General features: G+C 39.5%; 1 protein-coding gene across 5 annotated transcripts in view; it reads left to right on the plus strand.

Moving 5' to 3' along the window:
- Hk (potassium voltage-gated channel subfamily A regulatory beta subunit hyperkinetic) overlaps positions 1-12,260 on the plus strand; it is a 134,088-nt gene that overhangs the window by 65,958 nt on the left and 55,870 nt on the right. For all 5 annotated transcript variants that reach the window (XM_089237728.1, XM_089237731.1, XM_089237730.1 and 2 more), the window contains exon 2: positions 10,536-10,718. In XM_089237728.1, coding sequence (XP_089093854.1) covers positions 10,669-10,718 — 50 coding nt within the window. In that variant the 5' untranslated portion in view covers positions 10,536-10,668. The remainder of the gene's footprint in view (positions 1-10,535; positions 10,719-12,260) is intronic.

The following is a 12,260-nucleotide window of genomic DNA, read 5'->3' on the forward strand; positions in this document are numbered from 1 at the left end:
TAAAAAAATAATAATTGTCACTTTACACCTTGAAATTTTTTATAATATGAAATAATTATTTTTTTATTGAATTAATCGTTCAAAACTTATTTGTTATTTGTCATATTTTTTTTACGTGATGTACATGCTACAGAATGTAAAAATTTAATCTATGCAAATTTATTGTAGAAGTTTTTCATCCCTAGATAGCGCTGTCCTACGCAAAACGTTTTTTCCTTTAATTGCTCATTTCTATCTCGACGATCAATATGGTGACAAAAAAATATTTTCACGTGTATATACGATTCAAAAAATATGTATATAAATTTCCAAGTTTGAGGCATATACGATCAAAGTCGGTTATAATGACATTGAAGCATTTCACGAAATTTTGTCGCTACTCACTTCACATATTCACTGCCGAAACTTTGATCAGATCTCACATTTCCATGTGGCTCCTTCTGCATATTTTTGTGAGAGACTTTCTTTCTTCCGAACCGAGCACAACCCAGGTCTATCACCATCTATGAGCAATTTAACACCTAGTGAGTTGCGCCAGAAGTGTAACTGTGTGTGTACCTAACAGTGAGTGCATATGTAGTGTTGTGTTCTTTTTATTTTTCAGTGCTGCCATCTATATTTCAGAAGTGAAGTAAGTAATGTGTTATAATCATAGGCGGAGATAGACTTGGAAGTCTGGGTGGGGGGGGCATGGTAATTATTGCTGGGGCGGCAAGAGAGATGATGTCAATTCATATATACATTAGATCAATCGACTCCATCTTCGACGCTGGGTGGCAATGCTCCCCCGCCCCCGTATCTCTGCCCATAGTTATAATTGAATTACATTTGTACTGTTTGTAGGTCTGTTGCTCTCTGTGGCGAGACTTTTTAAAGGTGGGAGATTGGCTCGCATTCGCGCCTTGAAGTTGGGAACCACAGAAAACCAACTTCAGCCAGCGACGCGAGTCCGTCACTATGACCACTCGAGGGACTACTTTACCGCACACCAACTCCGGTCATATATCGCCATATGGCTATTTTCAACCATAGGAGTTAGGGGGGAAATGAAGGCTCCATCCATCGGTGGTCGCCCCAGGTTCGTTAATTAAAGAACTTGCTTCTAACGTTCTATGCCTGGATTCGAACCCATGGACCTTGATGGTGACCTTCGTAGTAACAGACGAGCATCTTACCACGGTGCCACTCGGGCTGTAGGGACTGGCACGGCACTCGAGGGACTGGGCCGGGTGGTCCCATGCCTTAAGACGGCAGTGAACACGGAAATGTATGAGATTAATATTGATGCAGTGAATCCTGTTTATAACGTTTTTCAAAAAAAAAAAAAACGTTGTAAGCGAGAAAATGCTTTAAACGGGAAATCTCGATGGGTGATAGAGTTGGGATCACGAAAATTAGTAGCGCCAAGTGGGAGAACGTTCTAAGTGGAAATGTTACATAAGCGAGATCTACTGTTTATAGTCATAAATTACCATGATATAATATCTATATAAATTATGCAAATTATTTTCACCTCCAGTTAAGCTTCTTGTTGAAAAGGGGGGGGGCTTTTCAAATTCGAGAAGAACGTTGCGGGGCCGGTTCGCGAACATATTAAAATGAAAAATAAGACATTGCTCTCTATAAAATACTCAAGATATTGTGCCGCTATATTCTATAATTATTTTAATCAATCATAGGTAATCATATCTTAAACAATCATAATCAATTCTCTCATCTATATTTTTATATAAGGTGTCAACATCGTACGGCACTCACTCACTCACATGCAATCAATTGTTAATATATGGCATGATGTAACGGCAACACCATTGGCAAATATGCACAACTGGAAGAAAGGTCTTCGACGTAATACCAAAAGTGGGTAAAACGAAAGAAGTCGTGCCGAGAGAAATAGTAATGTTCCTCCTCACAGAACACGGTCCATTCGGTGGATACATGCAAAGGTTAAAAATCAGCCAGACCAGCACGTGTAGATGCGGCCATCCGGGAAGCGTGATACACTATGTGACACAGTGTGAGTACACAAAGGGATACCATTTAGAGGCGCCACCAAACGGACAAAAGATCTTATGGAAACGGAAAATTATTTTACAGAGATCTGCAACGACGAAACTACAACAAGTCTTGGGCTATCTGATAAATAGTAAAGAAACTGTTTTGATAATAACTGGAAGCAGTGAACAAACTACTAGTGATTCGGAAGTAGAATCTGAAATAGAAGCAGACTGAAGTTAAATGGGCCAACTTAAGCTCCTACACCATAATATATCAATCGTCTGGAATCAAGGACATCTGTGTAAGAGCAATTTTTGAAAGTACGAATTAATGTCCTCACACACACCCTATTTTAAAAAAACACACTCAGCGACCCTGCCGTAAACAACCGGAAGAATAATACCAATGTCAATAGAATGATTATAATTTTGTAACCATGAATATTTATTTGCCCTGTGTGCGCTGTATTTATAGTAATGTTTATGTGCATTGCCAATTATGTAAAAAGGGAAATTTATGTCATGTAAATAATATATGTGAATAATTCAAATGCCCAGCACTGTGAACGGAAGCTCTGCTTGTTTATTCCCGTCACAGTAGAGGCTCTGTGTTTTCATGTGTGTGTGTGTATATTGCATATTCTGTAAAAAGAAAGGGAAGCAAAACTACTCAGCACTGTGGACGAAGGCTTTGTTTCCCGTCACAGTGGAGGCGCTGTATATATTTTGTATTTAGATCATCCGAATCTTCCACCTCAACATGCCAACTTCATCTTCTTACTTGCCACACAAGTCTTCTTGTCACTTGTTTTGAAATCCCAAGCTGCGGTCTCCAGCCCTTATGTGCCACTGGGCAAAAGGTGCAACTTTTCTGCCTGGTCATTGTCCTGTTCAGCTATCAATTTTAGCCAAATGGCTTTTATGTCACATCGACCTGATAGCTGTCTTCATAGAGAGAACGACGCGAGTGATTGATACTTGCGAGCGCGGGGCAGGGCCGCTACTATCAATTTTTGCAAATTTTTCCGACACAACCCTGCCTCTTTTGAGGTAACGGAAGTAAGTTGCTTTGCATCAGTCCGGGGTTGTGAGCGGTTCTATCTATCTATCTATCTATCTATGGCATGGTGTCACTCTCCACTTGTTAATGCAAGTTTATCAACATCTCAAAAAATAAATATCTTCACAGCATCCAGTTTTCTGTATATCTTGCAATTATTAACAAGTGCTCCATTAACAAGTGGAGAGTGACATCATGTCATATATATATAGCCATCTGGTGGCTTGTCGTCTATGAGCTATTAGCTGATTGTGTGCCCATTGCATGGTCCCGTTCGGCATATATACGCTCCACTGAAGGAAAATCTCGTATCTCCTCTGTAGCTTAGTGGTGAGAGCACTCGTCCGGCAAACGAGGGACCCGGCTTCGACTCCAGGTAGAGGCAGAGATGAGGTTTTTTTTCCCTTCCTTAAAAAAATCAACATCTCAAAAAATAAATATCTTCACAACATCCATTTTTCTGTATATCTTGCAATTGTTAATAATCAAAATATTTAGCCGCTCGTCCCCATGGTCTCCTTTAACCACTTCACGATCAAAGAACGTAATATTGCGTCCAAACGCCCGTGGATTGAATTCAAACAAGAGAAGAATTTACTGTTTTCTCTCTCTCTCTCTCTCTCTCCTGATCATCCCTGTTGCAACCTTACAATTTTTTTTTTGTATATAGTGATTTTTTGCCTCACGTGATGTATCTTTCTTATAAGAGTGAAAGAGAACAGGTAGGGTGAGAGTGTAAAGAAACCTAACTTTATACAATACATTCTTTTATCACCTTATCTTTTATATTGTCTTACTCTTTTATATATTTGTGTTTTTTTTAATCCTCTTTTTCTAACGTGCGGTTAGGTTAGGACACAAGGTTACTATATTCATTGCCGATTCGTCAAATAGAGATCATCCGAATTTCTTGCCAATTCGCTTGCAAGCGAAGGGGTTAATCCAGATTCACGTCATTATCTTATACTCCTTATTTCCTTGCCCTTAAAGCGAAACGCCTTTAGCTCTTTTTAAACTTTAGGAAAAATCCCAAAGTTTACCCTAGCACTAACATGGTTCCAGAACCAGAATTAGAATTTCACGGGGATGCCTGGCCCTTAAAGCGGGCCTTCTATCACCATACAGGCTGGGGGCCCTTGCGTCTCCCCCGGTGAAGAGAAAGACAAGGGGGTAATGTATGTGTAGGTGTGTAAGTGCATGTACGACGCTGGAAAGTTTGGGAAGAATTCTTTTGGTCACAATCGCGAAACTAACATGGTTAACGGGGTGAGTATCGAGAGCGTTAACTTTTGGTTCAGATTTCTTTGTTCGGGCGCGAATAACTATTCTGATTGGTTGGATAAAAAGCGCTTTTGCACCTATCACAAGTTAAAAAAACCAAAAATAAAATAAAATTGAAATTGTTTTGAATTCGAACTAGAAACATCTGGATTTCGGTGGAGTGATTCATAAAAGTGTAAATGCTTTCTGATGCCAGAGATGTTATGGTAAACAAGGCTTATGTTTTATGGCGTGACGACTTTATGTCATAAGAATGCTTTCCCATATTGGCGTCAATGTTGCTGATGGACCCCAGCAAGTTATATCTGATGGAAATAAAATGAGTGCTTTGTGTGCGAGATTTCTTAGCGTGGGAGCGAATATAGGAACACGTTAACTTCTAATTGAATACTTTTGGGGGGAGTGGGGGAATTGCGATCATGACAAGAGAAAAATTGCGAAGTGTTCCGTATACGTGTCATGTTATCATCGTAATTAAAATAATTACACCATGGAATAACGACATAAAAATGTGTCGTCATATCCGAGGTCTTTATTGCCAAATTCAACTGTATATTTATTACTGCCGAAGCCTGAAATGCGGCAAATTCGTGAATTGGCCGTGAACTCTGGTCGAAGTCCGATTTACAGAAATTATTCGCGCTTTGGCCGGCCAATTCGAATTCGATGTGCTGATGTAAGACGCTCCGGTAGAACCCCGATCTATTTTATTTCATTCGCAACGTGTGATACATGGCAATATATAGCAGCTTTATTGGATTAGCTCCATGTGACAAGAGAAAAAAAAAAGAGTAATTTGAAATAAACTATTTATATATTAATATAGACATAGAGTTTTTTCTGCAAAATTTTGAAGGAAAAAAAATGATTACCGCATCGTGACCGTGATATGATGGGCTACCATAGCCAGGGTTGTTTGGTTTCGGCCACGTTGGTTTAACCAAGTGGTTTTGTTGAAAAAACAAATCTGGTTTTTTTCAAAAAAAAAATCATATAAAAATGGCCTGAATACGAATTTTTTATATTAAGTATCTTGGTTGCTCAAAGTTACACATAGAAGCTAAAATTTCTCATTCTTGCCACATTTTCTAACCATTGGCTACATTCTGATACTCTATCTTTAGCAAATTCATGAATAAAGATTGCATTACGCATCTTGATGTAGTGGTGTATTATCTCACAGGGTTGTTTTTCTCCTTCACAAAGAAGCAGCAACAGTAGTGACACCATGATGCTAGGGGCAGGTGGTCTTATAATGCAATAAAAACACCAGCTGTCCCTAAAGGACAAATACTAGTGTACTAGTAGTTACATCAGACCTCACAGACATTTTCATTTTCTTTCCCGTAAGAAGTAGCACATCTCATACTGTATATCTCCCAGTCTTAATATTTAATAGTTTTTTCTATACCTTCACCATTAAGCGCAGTTAATCAAGATTCAGCAGTAACATCTTTGTGAAAAATGATAAGCTATATACAGGGTAATTATACACAGTCGAATCCCGTTTTAACGAATACCGTTATAGCGAAAATCTCGTTTTAACGAACACTTTTCTAATCCCCCAAATAAGTTTACTTAGGAACAATGCTGGGTAACCTGGAATTCCTTTATAGTGAAATTTCGTTTTAACGAAGTGATTCCTCCGGTCTCTTGGAGTTCGTTATAACTGGATTTGACTGTAATTAAAGTTTTGATTCCAAAACTGTACAATAAAAACTACTGAACAGAATGACTTGAAGCAATGGAAATTCCTTTGGCAAAATTAAAAAAAAAGTGCAAGTAGTGCAAAATGTGCAAGTAGATGAGGCTGTACTTGGCCAGCAGTATAATCTGTATTGTGCAACCACACCATTTTGACAGTTCAACAACATCAGTTTGTGTGGATAGCACAACTTTTATCAAGATGCACATCGCAATACCAGCAAAGCAGCTGCTGAAGAACCATTTTGACAATAACGGGATACCACGGCACCTGGTGACCAGCTCTGGTGAATTGCAAGCACATCCACATCATGACCATGACATAGTCTGATCTTTTGTTGAACAAGCATTTTTGGGCTTTCACCTCATTGCCAGATTACGGTGGACAATATATTTAACATTTCTGGAGTAAGTTGTAGTTATTTGTTCAATTACTTGTTTCCACGAATTATGAAATCGTGCAACGCTAATTAAGTTATCATTTTACCCTGGATGGCCATCATTCCCATTCTGCAAGCAAATGTGAGTTGGATAAGTATACAGTGTAGTTAATTTACCATTTTTAAGTATTGTTTTCCCTTTGCCATATAAAATTCCATTGCTTCAGGAATATTTATGTAAATTTACAAGTCATTCTGACAATCGTTCTTTTTTTTTTAGTGTTTAGAAATCAGAACTTTAGTTATAATCACCTTGTATAACGTAAATTATCGCTCCGCATTATTTATGCTTCATTAAATACATTATATTCACCTAATTTTTATCACAGTTTTTGTAAAATAGCTTCCTAATTAAAATGATACTGAAAGTTAACTGGATAAAACCCTTTGAAATTATATGGTTAATAATAACATTGAGAGAGAATTTTCAAACACAAAGTAATGTATTGAGTTAAGCAAAAAATAATTAAATTGCAAAAGTTGGTTTTTGTTAAAATGTAAGAAATATTTATAGACATTAATTAATATGGGAATTGTGTTAATTACATTAACAAACATTTTACTTCAATTATTAGAAGTTTGAATGATTTTTCAGAAATTTTTAACTGCTTTTAATGTTAATGCTATTTAAACCAAAAAAACCGGTTTTGAGTTTTTCCAAAAAACGGTTTTTTTACCAACCCTGACCATAGCTAACGTGAGCATAATTACCACGAAAAAATACGCCAAATGACGATGACCCCCCCCCCCCCGAGTCAAATCTTTTCTTTTCGGACTTCGACCAGGGATCTCTAGCCACTTCGCAAACTGGCTGATCAAAGCCCGAAATTCGGACTTTGGCTGGGTCAATTTACAACACGATTGGCCAATTCGCGAGCTGGCCGATTTCAGGCTTTGGCAGTAACATATTCATTCAGAAAAATAATAATAATTTCGACACAGACGCGTGTGGATCATTTTACGCCGAAGAGAAAAACCGATGATAACTTAACAGCAGTCGGAAGTGGTGGTCATACTTCACCACGTGGCGATTGAATGGCTATTCGTCACGGCAAACCGAATCGGGATTCCATCATTATCCAATTCACCAGTTGTCAACTCAACGCTGCGGTGGAAAAGTCGAGCCCTTTCTATGTCATGATCTGAAACGCATCGGCGGTCATCTCGAAAATTTCGCGCCGTTCGATGACCATAGCTATGATCATCGAACGGAAGCTCGATATGCCCATATATACACCAGCGTTTCTCGACCTATGGTCCGCGACGATGGACGAACAAGTTGTCCTATTGACGGATTTCCCCACGGACTAGACAGGCTGCAGGCCAGAGCCCCAAAGTCTGCAGAGGGCCTCAAAAAACTGATGTTTTTTTGGAGAAATTTTTTTGCTCCAGAAACATAAAATTTTAACACATTTAAATTTTGTTTCTATAGAAACTACTGTTTTTTGCTAAATGCCAATGTGTTTATTCTATAAAGTGTGTGTGTTATGAATAAAAAATCAATATAATTATAAGAGTTTAATAATTATTTAACTATTAATATACTTCTCAATTGTATTTCATTATTGATATAATTCTCAATTGTATTTCATTATTGATATAATTCTCAATTGTATTTCATTATTGATATAATTCTCAATTGTATTTCATTATTGATATACTTCTTAATTATATTTCGGTAAACATTATACGCGGGATCCAATGTATCATGTATTCAACACCAAAAACAGCGACAAAGGACGGCTGGAGTTGGACACATAACGGGCTGGGGAGTCAGGGTTTTGCTGAAGTGCCCGAGTGGCATGGTGGTAAGATGCTCGTCTACCATCGTGAAGGTTGTTGTCAGGGTCCCGGGTTTGAACCCAAGGGAGGATATTGATAAGATATTTTCCCAAACGAACTCGAGGCGACCACCGATAGACAGCACCTTCACTTCCAACCCATCTCACTAATGGCAGTAAATTGCACTACAGCGATATGGCCAGAGTTGGTATTTGGTGAAGTAGTAGTAGGTTTTGCTGACAAGGAGGAGGAGGAGTGGGGGGAGTCAAAAATGGCTAAAAATTGGTGACGTAATACTAGAACGGCCCCCCTAACCACTTGCATGATGGGTTTTTAATTTATCTATGTGCAGAAAATGTCTGGTTTTTTTCATCCTATTCATATGCCTATGAAAATCACAGAAAATCATACTCAATTCTTTTAGGCCCCTTACACACGGAGCGGATGCGGATATGGACGCGGGTCCGCATCCGCTCCGTGCGTGTAAGGGGCTTAACCTAATGTACAAAACCTGTATGTGCGGATGCGGAGCCCGCACTTTGGTTTTCACGCATGCGGATGCCATCAGGACCCGCACGAACACTTCCAAGTTGCGGGCGCATTCCGCATCGTCTGAAAGGCTCCGTATGTACCAATAGTTATAACTTCTTACAGACCCGCGTCAGCATCCACTCCGTGTGAAAGGGCCCTAAGATCCTGATTCACTTATTAAATTTTTTTTTTTTAAATTTAAAAAAAAAACTGATAATCTCTTATTTGAATTTTTTGCATGGAACATAAATAATCTAGTTCAGATAGATTATGTAAGGGTAATTAGATTACAAGATTATGTGTATCTACATATCAATAGTTGCATGAATGTTTATACTTTTAAAGGGTTTACTTTTCGTTAGTGCCCTCTAGGGACAAAGATTACGATGCCCGTGCTAGGCCAACACCCCTGAGGAAGAGGGAAGGTTTCTTCTTTAGAGAGTGTTAGCTAAGCACGGACATGCCAATTTCGGGAAGAAGCGGATGCCCATGACTGACACGGAAATCCAGAAATCGCAACTTTACTCGTGGCATAACAAACAAGGAAGTACAGATGTGAGTCTCCTAGGGGCGTCGCGATGAGCTGGAGATTTGCGTGCCTATTTATACGCTTCGAAGTAATTCTTTCATAAGTGAAATATCTACCATACTAATCTGTGGAGCCGCAGATGAGTCAAGCGTTGGATAAGGGAGCCGCGGGTGGCAAAAGTTTGAGGGTCACTGCTCTAGACCAGCGTCTCTCGTCTTATTTGCCCCAGATAAACTTTTAAAATAATTTATACATTCTAAAAAAAACCCTTGGAACTTACTGTGAAATCACCTGCAAAATATTCGTGATCGTGGAATCACCTGTGAAACATCCGTGATCGTGGAATCACCTGTGAAACATCCGTGATCGTGGAATCACCTGTGAAACATCCGTGATCGTGGAATCACCTGTGAAACATCCATGATCGTGGAATCACCTGTAATATACACCACCCTAACTTTTCTTTATAAAATGTCCTCTTTTTTTTTAATAAGGCTTAGTTGAATTTCCGAAATCAAGAATTAGTTATTTTCATGACTTACAAATTATACTATGATAATTATGACTATCATAATTAGCTATATAGTCATATAAATTATATTCATCTCACATATTTTTCAAATGAATACTATTTTTTTGGCAACTTTACTAGCCCTTGACAATTTTTTTCGGCTGTAATTGGCAACTTAATTCGCCTTGACAACTTTTCTGACGATAACCCGTAGTTTTATGAATGAAATATGATCAACCTAGGTATTTATTGTTTTGGATGTGGAACACCTTAGTGGGTCGCATTTGGCTCGAAGACCGGAGATTGAGCACCTCTGGTCTACCTGTGTGTGTGTGTGTGTGTGTGTGTGCGTGCGTGCGTGCGTGTGCGTGCGTGCGTGTGCGTGCGTGCGTGCGTGAATGGCGGTGTACTGACAGCAGGATCTTCAGCCTGCCATTTCATCAAATTTCTCGAAATTCATGGCTCCAGATTTCATTGTGATAGTTCCTGGGGATGGGGGAGCCCTGGCCGAAAGTTCTGTTTGGAGGAAAGTCTCAAAGCGCTTCGCTTATTTTCTAATATATATAATATGGGATTTCTTTTATAGATCTCACTCATTAATCCTGATGAATACTTGCGATCTTTTCGAACCAAGTGAATTAAAAATGTCCGTTTATAACACGCAATGAGAAATTCATGAACGCATTTGTTTCTCCCGCAGGCGTGCGCCACCAGTTTCGTCGGCCCTGAAGAAGAAGAAGAACGGGCCACCATCAGCTGCAGAGGAAGAACAGCAGCAGTAGTAGTAGTTGTAGTAGTAGAAGTAGACGCTAGAACAGATTCAGGGTTCCTACATGAGTCTGAAAACTGAGCACAACAAGACAAACACCGTCATTCGAAACAGGTGAGTGCGAGATTTCGATCATAATCATTTGCAAATACACGAATTTACATCACGTTGCGTTACTGATCTCAGTGATGCAGGGTGTTTCGGGAATGTACATGTCATGGCCAATGTCCGAAGCCTTGGCGTTTAGCTATATGGCAGGCCGCTTAACGTATTAGCCAGGTCCGAAGTATGCAAGTAATTCAACCTTTTGCCGGCTAGTTGTCGAGCTGCCCGGCCTTCAGACCTTGACTGCAACATACAGGGTCTTTATAAAGTTCCACTTTGAAATGACCGTAAAAAGAAAACTACTGGACAAAGTGTTATCAAACTTGGTAATAGTTTACAGGAAGTCACGAGATTCAATTTTCCGCAAAAGAAAGTTCAAAAACTCACCACCAGCGGGGAATGGCGCTGTACGCAATATTGTTAAACGAAATAAGACATCGGTTTAAAATGTTTTTTATAGTTATAATAAGAGCGAGGCCTATGTCAGTGAACGACCAAAAGAGCAACGTAGATAGCTAGGAATTACATCAGTGAGTGACCAAAATAGTGACCCAGGAAGTGTAGGAGAGCATGGGAGTTGACCTAGAGATCGATGGACCGAGTTAGTGAGCGACCAAAACAGTGTGTGAGCATGGTAAGCGACCATAAGAGTGATCTAGAGACAGAGATTCATTTACAGGGGTGGGAGCCTAGTCGGTTATGGTAGAGGGCTACAAACGATAGGCGAGAATGAAAGACGAGGGCTAGTCGATAAAATTATCCTTGAAGGAGAGAAGGGCGGCTAAATTTGTATAGCCCATAGGTGGAAAAAAAACACAAATGTGCTTCTGCCCAGGCCAAATAAATGTTGGGACAATTTTGTGTGGCAATTATGTATAAATAGTAACCACCACTGTGTATCTTTACTTTCGAACACACCGCTTAGTATCTTCTAGAATTTTAGCTTGAGATTGATTGCTTCATCTAGCGGACGGTCTCTGAGACCGTCCATCCCTCTGGGAAAGAGCGCAAACCATCGCTGTTGTCTCTCTGGGCAGTCAGCGGTCATGTCTGTCTGTATGTCTGTCTGCTTCATCTAGCTAAGTTCATTCCAATGCGGATTCGAGAATGAGAATTCCAGTTTTAGTGCTTACTCTCTTATAGGTGTGTGCCACAGTTCATAATATGCGAAAGGGACTCTGGGTGGAATCATGCCATCCTATTAGATGCTCTGAAGGTTTGATCTAACTCAGTGGTTCTCAACCGGGGGCCGTGGTACTGGGATACTTCAAGGGGGAGACGGAAAAAAATTAAGAAAGGTACCCTGACAGGTGGTTTGGAGGGCTTTGACCTTTGAAAACCAAACACACCCCGCTTCCCATCTCATTGAGATATCGAAGCGTTCCTGGAGGATGGGTGTGTCTGGAAATTTTATTAAATATCTTCAGAATAATAAATAAAAATATTACATATAGATTGCACATGTAAATTCACATATAATCAATGTTCATCAATGGACGTATCATAATATACGGAGGAAGAAATTAAAGAATTCCGAAAGGTATAACCGCC

This window comes from Pholcus phalangioides, unplaced genomic scaffold (genome assembly GCF_987345545.1).
Source record: "Pholcus phalangioides strain wild (caught in Gottingen) unplaced genomic scaffold, Ppha-v1.0 ptg000010l_1, whole genome shotgun sequence".
NCBI lineage: Eukaryota > Metazoa > Arthropoda > Arachnida > Araneae > Pholcidae > Pholcus > Pholcus phalangioides.